Below are 22,363 nucleotides of genomic sequence, written 5' to 3' on the forward strand. Positions count from 1 at the left end.
CAGGTGCGGCTGATTACCTATTAACCCTCTGCAATTTGATTGGCTGTTTGCCAAAGTACTGTTGTCATGTGTTTTTTAGTTGGCAGAAGTAGCCTAAGTAACTGCGGCCAGGTCACCATGAACAACACACATTTAAAAGTCTGCCATTTGACTTAAAATTTGAGAGTAGCTACAGAACACCTCGGTGCCCACCAGCCGCGAGATATTATAAACAAAACCTCTGGTAGTGGTTCTCCAGGAAAAAAATGGCTAACTGCTAGCTTGAAGAAGCTAATTTTGTTTCCCGTGTGTGTTGTTCGGAAGGGAATCTGAGAGCATTACCAAACATGAAAGCAGCAGGACAGCTCGGTAAAATCGGGCAAACATAACGTTAACCCAAACCGACAGCCTATTCAAAGGAGGAGTTGTAACGTTATAACAACAAACCGGAGAACCAGGTATGTGCTCAGTCTGACTATCACCTGTGTTAAACGTGGGAAATGTGAAATAGTGCATTATGTCAACATTTCAAAATATTGTAATTTTTCTGCATTTGCGCAAAGTTTTTGCCCCTATATCCCCCCCCCCCCACACACACACACATTTTTTCTCTCGTCACTGCTGTACTGTAGCCAATACCGCCACCGTTTCTAGATTTAATAAATAGGCTAAGTGAAATCATAAAAAAATATGAATGCTTAATCATATAAGGCACTTAACAATATGAATGTTGCTCTACATAGAACATCAATGTTTGATTTTTGACCCATTCTAAACACGAGAGCTTGATGGCATCTTGAGGATAAGCCACTTACCTTTTAAAGGATCAATTTAATGATGAGCTTCAGTTGTCACCTTTTTACAGTCTGTGGTTGTCCCATCTTTGGTGCAACCATGGTGCAACAGCCACACCACTGTTTGCTGTCACTGTTACAACCAGTCAACCACTAGAGGGTGCTCAGTTTGAGCTTTTCTAAGGGCAGTGCTTTGAAATGTATCCACTGTTTGCCCCTGAAAGTAAGTGTTTTTAGTGCTTTTAACATGTCTCTGAGGTGATAGATTATTGTGCAAAACTCATAAATGCCTGTTTTTAAGGTGAAACAATAATTTTAGTTTGGAGTTGTATTATGAGAGCAAGGCTGTGGTGTTCATGTTGTATATTTATGTTGAATTATCAACATCTAATGGTTGTCAGTCTGTAGTATCACAATGTTGTCTGACCCTCTAGCTGTGTTAGATCTCCTCCACAATTTCTTTTTAACTTTGGCCCCATCTACAGTTCACCCAGAGAACTGCAGTCAGTCTACTGTAACATCACTGTATGTTGAGGGCAAAGTTTAAGGACCAGTTCACCCAAATTTAGAAGAAACCTCTTCTCTCTCTTACCCTCTACCTTTGCATACAGTTGTGGTTGTAATCGCTGAACCTTTGCGAATATCACTACTGAGACTCACAATATAATTAAGTTTGACTAGAATTTTGTTTGTGCTGCCAAAGCATTGAAAAATGACATGAACAAAAAGCTAACTTTTAAGTACTCATGCATATAGAAGCAGGGACAATAGGGAACTTAAAATAAAAATCCCTTTTTATTCAAAGCCTTTAAACCCAGATGTATACTACGCCCTCCTGGGGTCATCGGAGAAAAAAAAAATCTTAGCACACCGTTTACAACACCGAGGGCACGGTTTATAAACTGTGCGCACAGATTTCCGCATGGCTTTTTTCTCACCTGACCCTCTGTAGGGGCTCTGTAGAATACAACAAAGGTTGAAACCTATGGTTCACCCCAATCTGTTTAAAATCTCATTATAAATTCCATGTTGGTTGGTCCTGCTCTTCTAAATGTGAGTGCCTTAAGTTATTTGACAAAGGATTACAACCATAGAACGAGGAAGTAAGTAAGAAGTAGGGAAAAGTGGGTGTATCCCAAGACCCATTGAGCACACCTCTATTTTTCTGGACTGAATTATTCAGAGCTGCAAATAACTATTATTTTCATTAATCTGCTGGCTATTTTTGTGATTAATGGATTAATCATTTTATCCACAAACTGGGATATGCCAATCACAATTTCCCTGAGCCAAAGGTTACATATCCAGATATCTTTTTTTCTTTTTTTTTGTCAGTTCAAAAAGCAAAGCTGTTTAGTTTACTTACATATAAGACAAAGGGAAGCAGCAAATCATCACATTTTAGGAGTTGGAACGAGGGCACATCTTTGCTTTTGCTGCTTATCAAAATAGTTGCTCATTCATTTTCTGTAAATCAATCGTCCTAATCATTTCAGTTTTAAAATGACTACTCTCTAGAAACAATATATTGGTTCCTCTTGACAATGCAGACCCCAGTGTCAACAGTCCATTAGGAACTATTTTCTCTAATGAAACTAGAAGATTAGGTTTAACTGGCCATTTTAACTCGTATCCACAACTACTGAGTCAGCTGCAGTTGTAGCAACTTTTCTCCTCATTCTACCTAAAATTCCCACAGTGCACCATTTCTAGGGCTTCAACTAACGAATACTTTAATAATTAATCCACTGATTATTTTCTCTATTAATCATATGGTCTACCCATCACAAGTTCCCAAAGTGATGTCTTTAAAATGCTTTGTTTTGGATGACCAATTTACTATCATACACAACTAAGACAAGCAGAAAATATTCACATTTGAGGAGCTAAGAAGTGAGTTTTTGCCTTCTTGTTTTGGCTTAAAAATGGCTTAAAAGATTAATCAATAATCAAAATAGTTGCTGATTAATGTTATGTTTGACTAATCAATCAACTCTGGATAATGAGTTTTCATTAGGAACTGTTATCTACTGAAATTAGAAAATGAAATCTAGAAGGAGGTTACAGTCTACTCATTCTGCCTACAGTTCCCACAATGCACCATGTCTAAGCTCATTTCGAGGAATTAAAAAGTGAAAACCAGAAATGAAAGCAAAGCAAAAGGCTCCGAAATTCCCAACATAAACCCAACGTTTTTATATTAATGCCACACGTGAGACTCCAGGAACCTCTTCTTCTTCTTCTTATTCGTATTATTATTATTATTATTATTATTATTATTATTATAATAATAATAATAATAATAATAATAATAATAATAATAATAATAATAATAATAAAAATCAATTCGGGGTAACTGGGATGAGCCTGATTCTTGTTTTTCCTTTCAAAACATATTTGACAAAACAATCCCACTACAAAATCTCCAATTGAATGACAACGGAGCATACATTTGCTGAGGAGGATCGTGATATGACTGAAAGCTCCAGAACAGCTACAAATAGACCGTGTGGTAAGATTGTTTTGTCAACTGCTGTTTCCAAGGCCAGAAATGAATTTTCAAACTCAACTTTTAAGCTTAAAAAGGAACTACAAAAGTCCTTAAAATACAGGAAAAAATGGAAATATGAACATCTAAAATTCCCTGAAAATTTGCTGCTGAAGAAGCTCATTCAGTATGATTGATAGCTCCAGATCGGACACAAAAGAAACCTCATGATGGTGAGATTGTTTTGTGAGGTATCTGTAATGTACATGTTAGGGTTGAGGTGCAGCTCATTCTGTCCAAACATCATTTTTGGTCACATAGCATCTTTAATACCACCATTATAATAATTAGGATATCAAAAGTATCGAGTATACATACATCATTTGCATTGTGGTACACAAATCTGAGCTGATTTATGTTTTTATATCTTTCATTCGTTGTTCTCAGGATCAACTTTTATTGTCTCGACATTGTGCGGATACATTGAATCGTCCTGAAGAACTCGACGCTATTTCAGGAAGGAGAACATTTAATTGGACATGTTGAGTAATATAAAAAGTTTTTTGATATTTCCAAATGTAACTTGAATCCTATAGTCTACTACTTTCCAATACCAATAGTCAAGAATCTTGATATAAGCCAAACTAGAATCCATGTCACCAAAAATCAAAGTACTTCAGGTAGGTTTTTTTCACCTACAGCGGTCTTGATATTCTGTAGTTTTTCTTCTCTTTTTTGCAGTAAAGTTCTTGAAGCTGTGGGAACAGTCTCTTGAAGCCATGCCTGTTTTTGTAACAGTCCCAGTAAATGGATTCTCAGGAGTCTGAAGATGTGTGTGTGTTTATGTGTATGTATGTATGTGTGTGTGTTTATTGGTTGAGGAAAATGGTGAAACACCTCACTTCCTCTCTCCTCCCACAACCTTCCATGGTCTCAATCTGTGATGCTGTCAGACGCTGGTGATGGAGGCCAGGCAGTTCGATGACTTCTGGAGTTTCTCAGGCTGTGTGGTGGGGGGTTCTGGGATGGCGCGAAAGCTGAATGGCAGTCCGATACTACTGGTGCCGATGTGGCCGGGGCTCAGCGCTGGATTCTGCCGTCTATTGCTTTCCACTATGCTGGATGTGTTGGATGCAAGGCTTTCACGCGTCCTGCACAAGAGACAACAGAAAGTCAAGTGTTTGCTTTTTAAATACATTAAATCTTATATTAGGTATAAGTGATTTCTTGTCTAGAAAGAGGAATACCAAAATGGATTGCAATTGTTTTAAAATCTATTTTGCAGACTGAAGAAAAATGCAGATACATTGTAGATTCTGAGAATAATAAGAGCAAATTCCTTCCAGGTTTCCTTCATTTAAAAAATTCAAATAAGCACAAAGGCTTTTTTCATGCCATTCATCTTGGAAAATACAGTACATTAAAAATATATTAAAGAAAAATCCTAAATAGATCAAAGCAACTTGGTACACAATCATATTAATATAATACATTATAAATATTAGGGCAGGGACGATATGCCTTTGTCCCAATTAGATTCTTTCACGATACATGGGTGCCCATTCGATTTTCATTGTGATTTTTATTTATTGCCATTGTAGAAGTGTTGTGATTCGATAGTATTATATAGTATTGAGTATTGCAATTTTCTGTTCCTTCGTTTCCAAAAACAAAAGCTGAAAGTTTTAAAAATCTTTGCAAAAATCACAATACATACGATTTTTGATTATACATATTTTTTTTTTCCCACCCATAATAAATGTGTGGTATATTTGCTATGTCTACATTATTTATTCTTCACATATTTAATCCCAATATTTGTCTAAATAGAACACTTTCTCAGGAGCGTACATATGTATTTTTTTTATTTGTGTTAAAGGGTTATTAGATTCACGATGGACCGAGAGCTGATGGCGCAGTGGATATAACCCGTACCTTTTGATGTGGGACCCCTGGGTTCAAATCCCACTCCCTGAGCAAGACACTTCACCCCTAGTTGCTCCAGAGGCGTGCGACCTCTGGCATATGTAGCAATTGTAAATCGCTTTGGATTAAAGGGTCAACTAAATGACATGTAATATCTTCTGTGGCTCTGAAGGGAGCTCTAATACCCAGATTATGTCATTAGTTTTTTTTTTTGGAGTGCAATATTAAATTGGTAGAGTTAACTCTCGCTTAGATGGTTCACAAGTGGTTCACCAACGTTAAACTGGTGCACTGTGATAATGTTTCAGTCAAGGAGCAGAAATGGCTTGCTAGCTAGTAAATTTGTTTGTCTGATAAACTGATGTTTGCAGTTGTTTACATAAAGGTGAAACTATTAAGTAAACCATTTATACCGTAAATAAGTGGCTCGTTACTACAATTACTGTCTGCCAAGGTTAGTAAGCCATTTGCTGCTATCAAGATGAAGGGAATACAACTGTGTGATCTAAGTTGCTTTAAATACCATACATCATACACCAACCAACATAATAAATATAATGAATACATCATTGGAATACTATAAAGTTATTTGGTTATTAATTAGCATGAAACTGGTGATAATAAAGAAGTTTGAATCTGTCAAGACCTGAATTTGTAAATGCATCAACCTCCATACTTGAGTCACATGATGCCAACTGAGCAAACTTCATCCACTAAAGGAAAAAATGTTTAACTGAATGCTCAAAAAAGCAAGTAAGTGGACCGGAGTCCTGGGGCCTCATTTATAAAACTGTGCATAGATTCTATTCTGAAAGATTTTGTGCGCCAAAAAGTCAGAATTTTCATACGCGAAAACAAAATTCAGATTTATAACACCTTGCTTAATCTTAATCAGAACAGGTGAAAGTGCTTGAAATATAACAATTTTGTAACTGTGTGGGAATAGCAGGTGTAGAAAGACAACATTCTCTCACACACACACACACACACACACACACACACACATACACAGCAGGCCCAGTTAAGAGGAGGACACAGTTAAGTTTCTTAGCATCTACAATTATTACACTCGGGTCCAGTAGACCTGAACACCTCATATGTAATAGTTATGTATAGGGGGTTGTACAGTGTGCAGTCATTGAAAATAAGTTATTTATGTTCTTCACAGAAAATGAGCCAAGGCCAATGAGTTTGAATTAGAAGAAATAATAAATAGCATAATCTTTCTTTATTATAAAAATTTATAGTGTGCTCACATCAACAGATTCTCACTCCCATCTCGTAAAATACGGACGTTTGCTTAGTCCTTCTTATTGACGCTAAAAGTCTCCTTAAGCGACCGCTGCGCGTGTAGGAGGATCCCCTGCCTCTCCCCGTTGCTGGCAGCCCCTCGTCAGGCGATTGTTGGGCTCAGGAAAACAAAAACTGGGTTGGGTTTGGAAAACGGGGACACCATCGGAGTTCGCTAAAACGCAGTCTACAAAACCTTGGGAGCATTACGCACGATCACACGCATGGTGAAAAGGTTGCGGAAAACTGGGCACATTTTTACGCATGAAAAATCTTTATAAATCCCGACTTTTGCAAGGAATGTTGCGACGGCAAATTTCACCCTGCTTCATGCTACTTTTTCTTGCGTAACAGGTTTTATAAATGAGGCCCCTGGACTTGAGTTAAGATAGTTTTAGGTTTTGTCAAAATAAAAACTATTTTATTGGCTTTAGAGCTTTCAGACTTACCACCACTGTAAGTTTTAAATTATTTTATGTTTCACTGTTTCTACTTGAGTTTAGCTCCCACACTTTACCAATAATGCTGGATTAAGACTTGACATTTTAAGAGCAAAGAGTTTGAATCGTGACATGTGATAATACACATTCATTACAGTTAATTTTAGCAGATACCTAGGGGAGTTGAATCCACTGTCCACCGTGACGCTGCTGCTGTCCATGCTGTCCAAACGGGCAGAGTGGGCCGACTTCTGGCTGCTGCTGTTCTCCGTCTCCTTGGGGCTCAGTAAAGTCAGATTGGTCTCCAGTTTCCGCTGCAGATCATGATCCTTCTCCCGCTCCAGTAGCCACTGCATGGTTCCCTCCCCACCACCACCACTGCCTCCACCGTTACCACCCACTTCCCCGTGTTCTTTGTTGTCGTCTGCCGTCGCCAACTCTTTGTGCGAGTCCTCCTCTGCCTCTTCCTCATCCTCATCATCTGATACATTATAATAGTCAAAAGAGGCGGAGGGGACTGTTGGCTCTAAGCAGCCCTGTAAAACTGCCGGTGACGCTGAGGAAGTGGCTGAATTGGAAGGCTGCTGGGGCTCAGGATTGTCTAGGGCCTCTGTTGATTTGGCATGTGAGGCTTTCCGCAATGTGCCAGACTTGGTGTAGCTGCTGTCCACGTAGCCTGTGGACAAGGCATTGTGTGGAGGTTTGAACAAAGTGTCCTTGCTGAAGATCTCTTTCCTCTTGATCACCATACCGCCTCCTCCCCCTCCAGGATCTACATTGTGTTGGTGTGGCGTCAAACGGGCATTTTGCACCGGCTCTGGCGTCTGGCTTGGCGTCAGTCGCACTGAGCCGTTCTGTCCCTTTGCTGCCGACAAGTCCTCTTTGTACTCCATCGTGTGAGGAGAGGGGAGGTGAGGCGTTTGGCGGTCAGCTGGAGAGCCCTTTCGGAGTCCTCCTGATGAGGTTAATGTGTCATATTCTGATTTTGCCTGAGGCGAAGGGGCAGTTAGGATTGTTTCATTTGACGTATTGCACTGGAAGTACTCATCTGTCGAGGGCTTAGGAGAAAGTCCCATTAGCTCATTGTACGATGGCAAGCTGTCTCTGCTTTTGTTCCACTCCATTGTACTCCGGATCCTTGACTCATCCAAACTCCCTTTCCCCAAATCAGGCACATTGAAATCAGAGTGGAACTTAGCAGCAGAGAACATGATCCTTGAGTAGTGGGAGGACTTCTGCGTGGCGCGCAGGGTGCCGTCATCAGTGTAGTAATGACTACGCTCCTCAAGAGTGGGTTCAAAGTCGTCTGGCGCCCCCAGTGACGGGCCCTTGAGGGAGTTGTCCATGGACCGAGAGCGTTCCTTGGCTTGATCTGACCTCTCGTGACGTGACTTCCTGTCCTGATTGTGACTGTGACTTCTTTGCACTCGGGACTGGCACGTACCGCGAGACGGCTCTGGGAAGGGCATCTCTGTCCGTCTCTTCGCCAGCTCCCCAGACACGTCCCACTCAGGGGTAACAGGGCAGTACGATTCAGTAATGTTGGGGTTGCTATGGACCAAATATGTTGCGCCTCCACTTCGCCTGCGCTCCACGGTGTACATGGCCTCCCGAGGTGAGCGAACTAACGAGTGGCTAAAGAAGCGGTAATCCCTTTCCATGAACAAAAGGTCCCAGTTCGAACCCTCAGATGGGTCTCCCCTGGAGGTTCGGGGCTTGCTATGTGAGCGGGACTTACCATGTGGGGCCCTCCTGTGGCCCCTCCCCCTCCTGCTGCGTGCACTGTGCTGGGCTGAAGACGCCGCCTTGTTCTTCTGCGTACGCTCCTCCTCCAGCCTCTTCATCACAGCCGTGTGCCTTGCCACATTCTCCACCGTTAGGTCAGGGTTGATTCGACGGATTATCTCCATCTCCACCTCGCGGGGAATGGCCGTGATTGGCACTTCCTCGTCACGAAGAGGCCACTCCTCTGGGGGGAACTGGGCTGAGAAGGTGGCCAGATGCCTCATTTTGTCCTTCTTGAAACTCAGCCTGAAGAGCCTGAGACCGAACCTTTTGGATTGTTTCTCACCACTACTTCCTTCTTTCTTTTTGGTCAGAGTGTCACTTTTATAAGGGAAAGAAGTGATGCTTTTGCTCTTATCAGCAGCGGGCTCTTGAGGCGGCGGTTGCTGGACAGGAGGGGAAGTGGGAAGAGGGGGATAAGGGTATGACGGCGGTTCTCCTCGGTGCTCCTTGGCTGACGTGCTTGGTAGAGGTTCCCCGCCATTGTGATCCTTGGGGGGCTTGCTTTGATGAGAATCTCCCCTATGCTCCTTTGGTGACTTACTGCTGTGAAGTCTGGACGAGTCTTCGCGATAGTTGTATGAGTCATTGTGATTCTTTCGAGGAGGCCTCTCTCTCAGGCAGCCAGGTGTGGATGGTGTTACGTTGCCAGACTGAGGCGAAGTGCATTGCTGAGGTTGCTGCTGCTGTTGTTGTTGTTGTTGTTGTGACTGTTGCGGTTGGCGCTCTTGCAGCCGATCATCCAGGTGATACCACTTGTTGTTGGTTCTGATGAGGGAAGGAGTGATAAAGTAGGTCTGGGGGGTGACAATGAAGTAGCCCTCTGGAGTTGGGTAGATCTTCCTCTCTCGCACCAGCATGTTCAGGGTATGTCGCAGAACCTCTGAGCTGGGTGTAGGCACGCCTGCAGGAAACACAGATCGGACAAATATACAAATATATTAAAATGGATATAAAAAAGAACATTTTGAAAAGTATATTGGGAATGTGGGGACAATTAAAGACAGTAAAATAATCAAAATGACCAGATAGTTGAAGAAAAAAACATGAGATTTCTTTGTCTTGCGCAATGTGAGAGAACTGCTACTACTGTAGAAAATCATGGTGAAAGCTCAAAAACAAAACCAGACAAACCCAGCTCGTCAAGCAAAGATAGGATAACTAAAATATCTTGAGGGCTATATTAATATGAATTAAATACTTGCAATATGTTTCAGTCACCCAGTACATGTGTAAACATAAATTAAAATGTAAATCATATATATTTCATATCAGAGGCATATTAAATACACTAAATAAATAAATAAAATTAGGAGTGAAATATGGGACTGGGTGAGGATGATGTGAGGTTTCTTCAGGGCATGACTGAACTCTAAATTGGTTAAAAAAGAAAAGCCAACTAATTAAGACATTCTTTGAAGATCTAACTAAACTGAAGTAATGTTTAAACCTTTCCCATCAGAGTTTTTTAAAATAAAATAATTGCATATTCTGCATCTTTATATTCAATCATTTCATTCACGCTCAATAATGCTTTTGTGGAGTGAAATTTTCAAACCAAGGTTTTTCATAAATGCACCATAATGTCATGTAGAGATATTGCAGATGTATTGTGCAATGTTTTATTCACATTTCTCTAAATCTTAGCTTGACATATTTAGTATGTTTGGAAACATGATTGCATTAAAATTCAAGCTAAACTTACATTGGTTTGAGTTTTCCCTGACAGCTTTTTTCTTTTTTAAAGCATTTCTTAAAATGAATGAATCATAATATATATTTTTTAAATCCTCATACAAATGTATGGTCAGTTTTACACAGCATCATTTGTTGACAAAGCTAACTTTTCTTTAATTTCCCCCTAACACAGCTCACATAAATCCTCATGCAGTTTAAAGAATGTCCATAACTTGTATGTCTACTATAATACTGACATCATAAAACGATCTGAGATTTAATCTGTGTGTAAAAACAAATGGTACTCATTAATCTAAACCATCCCATTCCCAGATGACTACTGAGGATATTTAATCAGTCACCTCAAAAGCTTAGCTTAAAAAATGACCGAATCAACATTAAAAGTAGTTCATTTAAATAACACCATTCATAACCTTTGTCTAGCATGGTCTTGTGTTGCCTGACATTACATCACCCCTGTGTTTCTTTTTGTTGTTTTTTTTTAACACAGAAATGATGCAACCTTTAAGTTGGAACTCCTTTCCACTGTGCATGGCATCATATAGAAATAAAGATGAATTTGAGGGAAGAAGTAGATTTGACTGACAAATCATTATACAGAGGTTAACCCTGTGCTTTTAAACTTTGTGTTTGGATACATTTAAGGCTTGACCAAAAACACATCATAATTTTGTTTTAATATTAATAATAACACTCAGTGTTTAATAATTTTTTTTTAAACGCTATTTAAAACACGTTCAGCTGCATTTCTTTTAACTGTTCTCCTCCGTCTCTCTGTCACTTGTGTCTCGTTCACATACGCACACACACACACACACACACACACACACACACACACACACACACACACACACACACACACACACACACACACACACACACACACACACACACACAGCTCCTCCTACTGTGCGTTTGGTGTTATTAGCCCCCAACGTCACCTTCCAGGCAGCGTGGCAATGGTTATGTTTAGGGTTAAGGCATGGGTTAAGTTGAGGGTTAGCTGCCTGGAAGGCGACGTTGGAGTCTTAAAACACCATCGAGCCCACCGTGCACACAGCGTCTGTCTCCATAAAGGAGAGAAGACGGCTGGCGAAATTCACAAGTTCACGAAAGGTTGGTATCTATCTCGTGAACACCTTTACACAATCACACACTAAAAAGTGCTATAAAAATATTTTATATTCTGAATACAATGTTGTCAGTGTGTTAGCGTTGGAGTCCCGACCCGACTCTAAGCAAACAAGCGATTGTTCCTGCTTTAGAAAGTTAACTAGTCGCAAGTTTGCGGGAAAATGCAGTTGGGTTGTCGAGGTCAAAACACTATATATAGCAGCTGTGAATCAAATAAAGGTATTATAAATAATGTTATGTCTTTTTTTTACTCTTGCACTGAATGTTTGCTGTTTAAATCCAGATGAGTATTGAAAAGTATCTTCCGCGACAGAAAAAGGCACGTGTTGAGGATAAGGACCAGCCTGAACAGAGCTGAACAGTCTGACCAGTGTAATTAGTTATGTTATTAATTTATTTACAATATTTTCAGGGTCAGGGAGAGAAAGCGATAGATTTGTTAGGCATTGAAGTAGGAGAGGAGGACCACATCACTTAGTTTTTGGTAACTGAGTGATGCAAATTGCTTTCTAATCTGTGGGAAACACTGATACTAATAATAATAATTGGATAGGATAATTTAACAACATAAATGTGCTATTTGCATGATGTCACCGAATTCAAGTTTATTATGTAATACAGGTCTGGGGTCTCATTTATAAACGTGGCGTAGGCACAAAACGGGGCTGAAAATGTGCGTACAACACTTCCCACGCAAAGGTTGTGATTTATAAAAAACAAACTTGACGGGAGAATGTGTGGTCCTCCACACAAACTCTGACCCATGCGTACGCACATTTTGGAGACAATGGGAATTGGCAACGCAGATGGTGAGGTGGTGAACTGAAGTCAGACTGCAGAAAGTATATTGGAATAAGATTACTCGTAATATTTTCAAATATGCCTCACGCACATTTTTTCACTCCATATCATCCACGTTACCATGAAGATGAAATCCAGCAGTGTTATTTGCGCTTGATACTCGTTCCATAAACACCTCCAACTCAAATCTTAAATAAAAATGTGTTCTTAATATTTAATCGCTGCTGTCTCGCCGCCACATTGTCTGCTACAGAGCGCAGGAGGAGGAGATGGCCCGACTGCATGGAATACAGGATAGCATCAAATACCCTACCACTAGATGATGGCAGAGCACAGTGTAAATAACTAAATATGTCTTAAGTACTGTGCATATATCATCAAATGTCAAAGTCTGGAAATACAGCCGTTAAGCTCTCGCGCAATCGTTACCCTTAAAGTCCAAACTTTAATACTGTTCGTGACAAAACCTGCATGAAGAAAAGTGTATTTGCCTATTACACTTTATTTCGTCTTCAAATTGTATCTCTGGGTGGGGGATACCACTGATGCTGTGATTTTGGCAAGGTGTTATCAATCACTGTAATTGTTATAAACCTATAAGTAGGGTGGTGATGGCACACTTAAACCCTAGTTGCTCCTGAGGCGTGCGACCTCTGACGTATATAGCAATTGTAAGTCGCTTTGGATAAAAGCGTCAGCTAAATGACATGTAATGTAAAGTACTGCGGTGACCCCCGTGCGTAATGCTGCATGATGGCACTGCTGGCCCAGGAGGACTACGCCAATGGAAGAATCAGGAGAAAAGAGACTTCAAACTGTGCTCTTGGATCTATGTCTGAATTGGGTCCAGTAGAGAGGGCAAGGTGCCGGAACCGTGCCATCCCGGTCCAAATACAGGTCCTCGCCACTCTGTGGGGCAACCGGCTGTTTCCAGAGGGAAAAGGCAGACAGTTAAGTGTAGTTTTTATAAATATTCTATATAATCTTCAACTTTATCACTAAAGCTTGTTTGGATATAATATAGTTCTTTTAAATCTAGGTGTGGTATAGCGAAGCTGTCCCTGAGTGCCGTAATACCTGCCGTTTTGGACGGTATTATTAATATAGGTAGTCTCGTTTACCTACACTGTGCAAGAACAGGCCAAAGTTATAATTCAATTTGCAGCAATTCACCAGCGTCTGAAGTTTTTTTGTCATCCTGATTTGGCGATGAAAGAACAACTGCCAGGGTCATTGACATACTTATCAGCATTCATAAGGTGCTTTGCATTGACTATTTATGGTTAAAAATGGGCGTGTACAGGGCGGGATAAGGGGCTGATCCACATACACACACTTGTGGGTAATCTGTGATTTATAAAGGAAACATTGCTTACAGATGTGCGTATGCACGGTTTTATATAAAAAAAAATTTGGCATATGCCATTTTTGGCTTTTGGGCGTAGGTACACTTTTATTAAGGATCCTACGCACAGTTTTATAAATGAGAACCCTGGTTATTTTAAATAAACTCATTGAGTTTCTTGGAATCTCTTTTACAGAATATCCACAACACAGAATCATACATGTACAGTAGGGGTCCCACAAGGATCCATACTTGGTCCAATCCTGTTTACACTGTATATAAATGATCTGCCAGAAGCATGTAAAAATGTTGATGTCCTGGGGCCCGTTTCAGTAAGGTTTACCAAACTCTGAGTCTAACCCTGATGTCTGAGTTGATTTACCCTGAAATGGGAAACACTGAGGTTTCGGTTTCAGAACAGCTGATATGAGTTGGTTCACGCACCACCACAATAAAAAGGCAGTATGAATGGAGCCATGATACTACGATTCGCCATGGTAACAACCACAAACAAACTGGTCGGCGGAAATACTCATGCGCACAAATAGCGAGTTAAAAAAATAACACAGCGGCTGCTGCAAAAGAGAGAGAATTTGCGTGGGAGAAAATTGCTGCTAGAGTAAATGCGTTAGTTCCGATATAGTGTATTCATATATTTAATCATAAGTATATACGTATTACTGGTGAAATGGTATTGAACCTATAATCTATTTAATTTAGGTGCAATACTTCGGACGAAAAAGTAGGCCTACTAATTCCATTCTGAGGCTGCAGCACCATCATTAACAGAATTATAATTCATAACCTTTTATTTCAAAGGGTTTACATCATTCACCTGTAATACTGTGGAACTCCTTTTTAATGACTCTTACTGGTTTGTGTCCAGGGAACACTAAAAAAAACGTTTAAAACACGTTTCAGAGTCAGTCACACTCTTCTGACGGCTCTGCATACAGTGGCTTTACTAAAATGCTCTGCATCACCAATGTTGTAAAGAAAACTGCCGTTTGCAAAAAAACGTAGTGCAACAAAAATAATCTGCTGGGATGTAAGAGCATAAGATGGGTGACGTTAGTGATATGAGGACGGACGGATAAGGTTATGTAGGCTGCATAACTGATACAATGGGAAGGAAAACGTTACCGCTCAAATAGGAAGTTATCTGAAAATTAAAATGTCGGGGCTTCAATATCATCTCCCAACATATAACACCCTGCTAAGTAAAGCAGAAGTAATACAGCTTCTTCATCAATGGGGTCTTCGACAAAAGGAAATGTCACATGTTTAGAAAAAAAAATGGTGGTTAATAAACCAACCCTGTTTTTTTTATTCATGCCGATAACAAACTGTGCTAAAATGCGCCTGATACAGACTGAATGAATGAATGATGGAATGAAAGCGCACTGTGTCAGAGGGAGGAGACTGAGAGAAGAAACCCTGCTCCCGACCAGGTTAGGTTCACAGGCTCAGTTAACATAGTAACTGACTCTGAGGTTAAGTTCCGTCTCTTTCTGAAACAGAAAACCCAGAGTTTCCTTCAACTCAGAGTTTTCACTAAACCTGCTTTCTGAAACGGGCCCCAGATGTATGCAGCTGATGCTGTAATCTTTACACATGCTAAGAACTACCAAGAGATAGCATCCACACTTACATCAGCAATGGCTCACATTGATGATTGGCTCACTAAGTCATGTCTCTACCTAAACACTACCTTAACTAGCACAACTACTCTTAAAAGCAATGGATCTCTGTTTAAGAAAGCCATAAAAACGTTTGATAAAAAGGCATTGTCATTTCACCATTGCGATATCTTAGAGAGACAAAAAATGTTAAAGGTCCAATATGTAATATTTGTACTGTAATAAATCCAAAAATGACACCAATGCTTCATCAGATATTAAGGAAACATGTTAAACTGAAATACTATCTTTTCTGACAACAATGCTAATGTCAGTATTTTTTCTTTTTGAAATTTACATTCCGTGACGGAATTTATGTTTATGTTTTGATCTGTGTGTTGTTATCAACGGCCCAGTTTGACAGCCAGGCCGGGTTGCCAGATATACCTGTAAAAACGTAAACCCAGCACGCTACAACTGTAACGGTAGTACAGCCATGAAAGCAGCAAACAAACGAACAGGATCAACAGAGATAGATTCTACATGACATAAAAAAAAAGAAAACAGCATGTTTCTAACAGTTGCGTGACCAGAGACGTAACAACCCCCTGGTAAATATTGGAGATGTATTTGAAAGATGGAGACAGCTTAGAGCCCAAAAGGACGCAGAGTTGGCTTATTTTCTCCTGAACCGGTAAGCATTAGCTCCACGCTAATTTATCACAGCTACTAAGGACGGGCATTTTTTGTCATTTCAACATTTGTGTACTCACATTGAATTATATAGCTAGAGTAACCGAGTTGATTACTCGCAAAAACAATTGCGACATAGCCAGTAAAGTGATCCCGACTGGTTCTGGCTAACGCCGCCATGCTAACCCTGCTAACTGTTAACGTTACCGGGAGGACCAGGCATGCAGCCCATGGCTGTTTACAGCGTGTAGCCTCTTCAGCGGCTGGAGCCGACAACGGTGAGTTATTTTAAGCCACGACAGGGGGGCTGTAAATCGGAAAGAGGGGACTATGAGTTTGCAGTGTGTTTAGCGATTGTTGCCGTAATTCTAAGCCGATGAAGTGTGTTCCGTCGGCAAGGTAGTGGTATTTTTAGCGTTTCGTATTGTAATTCTAAGCCGAGGAAGTGTGCCTGACTGGCGTGTGGAGAGAACCGTGAGGTTGTTGTGTTTTTAGCGGTTCATACTGTAATTTTAAGCAGAAAAAGTGTGTCTGTTAGTTTGTTACAGAGCTCCACGTGAGCACGGGCTTTTATGACTGTCCATATAGCCAGCATCTACCGTTAGCTATTCGGCTGTGCTGTGGAGTAATGTCTGTCTATGTGAGACTAGCATCTACCGTTAGCTATTCGGCTGTGCTGTGGAGTAATGTCTGTCTATGTGAGACTAGCATCTAACGTTAGCTACTCCGCTGTGCTGTGGATTAATAACTGGCTATGTGAGAAAAGCTTCCAGCTACATTGTTGTGAATGCTGCGGTCTCAGCCTGGCAACCCCCGTGAACTTCGAGTCTGGGCAGGAGGGGGCGGGGGAGACGACTCTCCAGTATTTTGAATTGGTAGTGCAGTAACTATTTTAACCGCTAGCTGCCAGTATTACACACAATATTACATATTGCACCTTTTAAGCTTTGAAAATTTTAAACATTTCAAGTATGCTTGTTTGGTTTATAGTAGTATAGTTGTAAGTGTTATATAATCTTGCCCCCCCGCTACATGGCTTTTTCCAAAGACTTGTAAGCGGAGGTAGTACACAGGCCGCTGTAAAAAGGGACTGTGTGATACCATTTAGATGCACCACTTCTTGACAAAACATATTGTCAATAATAGGAGGTAAACTCTGGAATAGCTTGCCCCTCCCAATAAGAGTGTCCTACATTCAATAGCTTTTAAAACTCACTTAAAACAGTGGCTTCTAGAAAAGCAGAGATACACTCACTTTTAACTGTCACACATTTCATCACCCATACACTTTCACTGTTAAACTGAATGCAGTATAGCGGTGGATGAATAATGTCTTTGTCATCATGTATTTTTGTTTTGTTTGTTTGTTTTGTCAATGTATATGTCACCATTATGTGTATCTTTTTAATGTATAGTGAATGAGTGCTGTATGACTGCTGGCTGTCTCTATGTTAGTCCTATGTCACCAGCCTAGGGACTGCAGATGAAAAGTAGTTATTTTTACTAATTCTATTAATTCTAATTCTGGCATATTTACATGGTGTTTTTATACAACAATCTTCATAAATATGCATGGTCCCTACCAAATAAACCAATAAAATAAAAACATAATTTATTCATAGCCATAAATCAATATGTATATATTACTTGTCACTGGGGAAGAAAACCGAAAGTACTTGAGTAAAAAAAAAAAAAGGAGAGAATGATGGGAAACGGAGTGAAAATGTTTTTGTGAATTTCGTTCTGTTTCAATTACATTTTTTAAATTAAAGTTTAGGGCTGCAATCATTTTTTCTATATGTCAGAAAATAGTGAAAAATATCCACCATAATTTCTCAATGTGATATCTTCAAATGTGTTGTCATGCCCAAACTACAGTCCAAATTCCAAAGGTATTCTGTTTCCTATCATATATAATAATCAGAGAAAAGCAGAAAATCCTTACATCTGAGAAGCTGGCACCTGTGAATTGTGGGATTTTTGCTTGAAAAAACCCATTGATTATTAAAATAGTTGCGATTCATTAACTGACGTTTGACTAACCGCCTAATCACCCAATAGTTTCAGATCTATTCCTGTTGAAACATTATGATGTTTGCAATATTTTACAGGATAAAATATCTCAATTCTCAATGACTCACTGAAATGTGTCAGAGCCCTCAGGCGATATTAACAGATGTTTGAAAGCCTACATAGGTCATTACTTTGCTCTTTGAACCTGGCTTTAATGTTAAGACAAGCATTAAATAAAACTGATGTTAATAAGCAACAAATAGGCTAACATAAACCAGGTATGACACATGCATGGATGTACATAGTCACCATTTCTACCTTAGTATTTACAGTCACTGCTGATTTTCTAAAAACATTTGCCACATAATTTATTCAAAACTAAGTTTCTGCATGCTTTGGTGCAGTCCCGTATTAAGGAGGTCAGAGGAGCGTACCTGGGAAGCTGGCAGTGAGGTGCTCCACCAGAGCCTCCTGGTTGACAGGCTTGTGGGCAGAGTTCATAGCAGAGATGGCCAGGCACAAGATTTCCCCCAGCGGGATGAACTGTGACTGGCTGATAGGTGACATACTGATCGGCGACACGTCACCTGCAGGGGGAGGAGGGGGAGGAGGAGGCACAACTGTTAGATCATGAATGAACAGCAGGCGCAGCGTGTGAAGCTATGATGTAATGGTCAAACCGCAGCAGTTTGCATGCTGCCTGGAACAGCTCCACCCCTCCTCTCTGTGCTGCCTTTAGTCTCTCTTTCCTCCTGTTTCTCGTAGGTTAGCAAAGCGAAGCAGCTGCTGCAGCAACCGTAGTGTGGGTTATCACCCGAGTCTTTTTCGCAAACCTCGTTATTCAATTCACATCATCTCACCAAGATAAAAGGAAGCTTCCACAATCAAGCCCAACATCTTTGACATTTAAGAAAACATAACTGACTTTAGCGCCACATTGAGAGCTCACACACAGGCATTCTCTGTTGCCTTTGTTGAATTAAGCAGGCTTTGCGGTCCGCAGTAGTGAATAGTGAGATCATCCTACAACCAGACAGCCCGGCTTCAAGCCCCTCTGAGAGCAAGCATCTGCCTTGCTGAAAGGTTGTAAAGCAACACGCTGAATTCATCGCTGCAGCAACTATGCTGTAGCTGACCCTGTCTTAAATGACCTAAATCTGGTGATTGATCGAGAGAATCAGGCGATACAATGTAGAAAATATACCATCAAAGCCTCCATCTCTCATGCCTAACCTAACATTAGGTCTCCTGATGTTCACCGATAAACAGCAGAATTAATGTTGCCTTATTGATCACTGTTTTAAAGTTTTGTTATCATTTGGCTATCCACACTTTACCGAGCTGAAAATCTGTGCAGGGCCCCGCCTCCTCACCACACTCAGCTGAATGGTCAGTTAAGCAACACGATGACGTTATCTCTGCTTAGTATCACAGCCCCTTAAGCTTTACTTGTTTTTTTTTAGTAAACATGAGAAAAGCTGGATCTGCCAGTCAATTGGTCCAAAACAAATCCCCATCTGGTGTAGTATAGTACAGTATAGTACGTGGGAATGAGGTTGTAGTATGTATTTTTCACATCTTACAATGAAGCAAAAATAGCAAAATATGCAAATATTTAGAATAAAGGGGACAGAAAGGATCTGATTTTCTTGGTAAATTCTTGAAGAAAGATTTTGTAATCTCAACAGACGCCAAATATGAATCTGTCACAAAATCTGGCGCACGACTGAACATTTGGGTACTTGGGAAAACAATTTGTAAAAAAACATTGCTGAATGCACATTTTGTCAGTGTTTTACCATTGGTTTTATTTATATTTCTATACATGGGTAAGTAAATTTGAAGGAGATGGGAAAATATGTAAGGAAGTAAAAAGTTTACAGAGATTTGGACCCAAGGAAATGCAGTATTGAACTTTAAAACAAGCCAAATGAGCGTCCAATAACAAGAGAAAGCTTTAGATTAAATAATTCTAAATAGTTCTCCTTTCCCATTTTTATTTAACCATATTTGATACATTAGAGAAATAAGGAAGATGGGAAGTTAGCAACCTTTCCCACTTGATAACGCAAACATTTTGTCCACTTTGAACTCTGCCCTTCAACCCCAAATCAAACTGCCTTTGCTCTGCGTAGAGAGAGGGTGGAGCTTCTGATGGTGGGAGTGTCAAAAACTCACCTGGTGCACGATAACTTGGCGGGGACGGAGAAAAATGAGGAGCAGGAGGGGGAGGAAGATGCTGCTGCTTCTGCACACGGATGTCTTTCTCACTACGGGAGAGATTGTGCTCCAGCGGGCGCTCGGTAAGCTCCGAGTTGGGCCAGGCCCGCCGCAGATTGCTGCTGCGGTTCTTCTTCATCGTGACCCCTTTACCAGGTGGCCTTCACCCCCCCCGGGGGCTTCTGGGATAAGGTGGAGGGAAGGAAGGAGGGAGGTGGGGAAGGGTGGGGGGGGGGGGTGGGGGTGTGCAGGGGGAGGTCGACCAACCTCAGGCTCAGTGCCTCCCCCGCATCAGTAAGAACGTCCCGCTAGAGCAATCACACACCAGACATGGCAGGAACCAGTGTGCACCTTCACACACATACACACGTCTCATTTACATCCACGAGCAAGCTCCAAACGACTGTGTTCGCACTGTGGGTGGTTGTCATCGGCTGCTGGGCTCTCCCAGGCTGATCTGGAGCGATGGAGGCGCAGGTGATTGCGCGAGGCATCACCCTTTCATCGGCATCAGTCCCAGCCACCATTTGTAGCATCCCCATTTGCATGCGTAGGGAGGCACATTACGTAGCCGCTCTGATGTGGGAGGAGGGAGTAGGAGAGAGGTGGGGGGGCCGGGGTAGAGATGAGGGAAATGGGGCATTGGAAGCAAGGAGGACGGTGAGGAGAGATTTCAGTGGAGGTTCTGGGATCCGCTTGTTTCTTTTGAGCAGAAGGTAACACGGGAAGGAAGGGAGGGGATGGATGGATGGATGGTCAAATATTCAAAGCTTAAGAGGCCCAGTCTTCGACAATAGCTCAATTCACCACAGGAGTGCTCGGCCGATCCCCGGAAAACAAAAGCCTACTTAAAAAAAAAACAGAAATAAAAGCTCCATTTACCCTAATGGGCAGTGAAGCCTCAATAGTATGCCAAGCACCGGAGACGACACGTTCACCTCCATCTTTATCCGATCAAGCACAAGACCCCATCGTCCTTTCGACAACAGCACACCAGGAGAGGGTGGGGAGAAAAAAAATGGAGAGCATAGAAATAAATAAATAAATTTCAAGAATAGATATCCACCGTTTACCGCAATCCAACGGAAGAGGCTCCCGAGCCTATCGCCGTAGCATCCATTCATTAACAGGGGGGGATGCAAACTCCAGTCAACGGCAAATCTCTTTCAACGCTAATGCTGCAGCTGCTCCCAGCACCTCCAGGAAGGGTGTGTGTGTGTGTGTGTGTGTGTGTGTGTGTGTGTGTGTGTGTGTGTGTGTGTGTGTGTGTGTGTGTGTGTGTGTGTGTGTGTGTGTGTGTGTGTGTGTGTGTGTGTGTGTGTGTGTGTGTGTATGCGCGCATCCGCCTGCTGCGCGCGATTCTGCGTGAGCATGCATGCGTCTGTCTGGGTGATTGAGGCTGAGGGGAGGGGTGGAGAGGATGCGAGAGAGAGAGAGAGTGAAAGAGAGAGAGAGATTGAGGACATACATAAGGCAGAGAGGAGAGCAAATATCAACAGCTTGAAACACACACAAGAAAAACATTTTAAAAAATATTCAGCCCTCGGATGATGTCCGGGGAATAGCTCAGGCTCTGAATCTTTGGCTGAATTTTCATCCTTACCCTTCTTCCTCTCTTCTTCCCTCACCCTCTGCTCTTGAAGGATAAGGGGCCCCTTAAACCACCATCCGTCCTGTTTATGGGTCTCACCTCAAGCTAAAGACTTGACAGGGCTACAACCGAAAAGAATCGTTTTAAAGGTGCTGATTTGTGTCTCTCATCAGTGCTTCCCAACCGGTTGATTCTGTAACTAATACTGTGTGGAGCTGTCAGTGAAAAAGGAAAAACCCCAAAGCATCACCTTGATCACGTCCAGAGTGGCAGGTCCTGCCAGCTGCAGACTCCTGCTGACTCACGTGCGTGGAGTGTGAATGGACGGTTGGAGGGACAGAATAAGGAGCAAAGTGAGAGGGCAGGACAGGCCACGGGTTCGGGGGGGTACGGTGTCACAACCAATCTGCTCCAGTTCACTGATACCAAAGAAGGGAGGAGAGGAAGGGAAGGAGGGGTGAGGGGGGGGGAGGAGGAGGAGGAGGAGGAGGAGGAGGAGGAGGAGGAGGGAGAGCGACACCACGCCAGCCATTTTATTTCTCAGTAG

The 22,363-nt window shown here is 41.5% G+C and overlaps 1 protein-coding gene and 1 long non-coding RNA gene across 4 annotated transcripts in view; one reads left to right on the top strand and one right to left on the bottom strand.

Moving 5' to 3' along the window:
* On the top strand, positions 1-5,830 carry LOC114564781 (uncharacterized). Of its 2 annotated transcripts, XR_003693838.1 has the most exons (3): positions 1-437; positions 3,709-3,802; positions 4,003-5,830. It is a non-coding gene; the product is annotated as an uncharacterized LOC114564781 (long non-coding RNA). The 2 variants fall into 2 exon arrangements; XR_003693837.1 differs by lacking the exon at positions 3,709-3,802 and having other exon boundaries at positions 6-437; positions 4,215-5,830.
* stox2a (storkhead box 2a) overlaps positions 4,193-22,363 on the bottom strand; it is a 24,033-nt gene continuing 5,862 nt past the window's right edge. Inside the window, exons 1-4 of one of the 2 annotated variants that reach the window (XM_028592295.1) lie at positions 20,184-20,364; positions 18,440-18,592; positions 7,092-9,606; positions 4,193-4,412 (exon numbers count right to left, since the gene is read on the bottom strand). In XM_028592295.1, coding sequence (XP_028448096.1) covers positions 4,211-4,412; positions 7,092-9,606; positions 18,440-18,592; positions 20,184-20,364 — 3,051 coding nt within the window. In that variant the 3' untranslated portion in view covers positions 4,193-4,210. Of the gene's footprint in view, positions 4,413-7,091; positions 9,607-18,439; positions 18,593-20,183; positions 20,365-22,363 lie in introns of those variants that run through there. The other variant, XM_028592285.1, reaches the window with a different exon arrangement.

Source organism: Perca flavescens, chromosome 2, assembly GCF_004354835.1.
Source record: "Perca flavescens isolate YP-PL-M2 chromosome 2, PFLA_1.0, whole genome shotgun sequence".
NCBI classification, from domain to species: domain Eukaryota; kingdom Metazoa; phylum Chordata; class Actinopteri; order Perciformes; family Percidae; genus Perca; species Perca flavescens.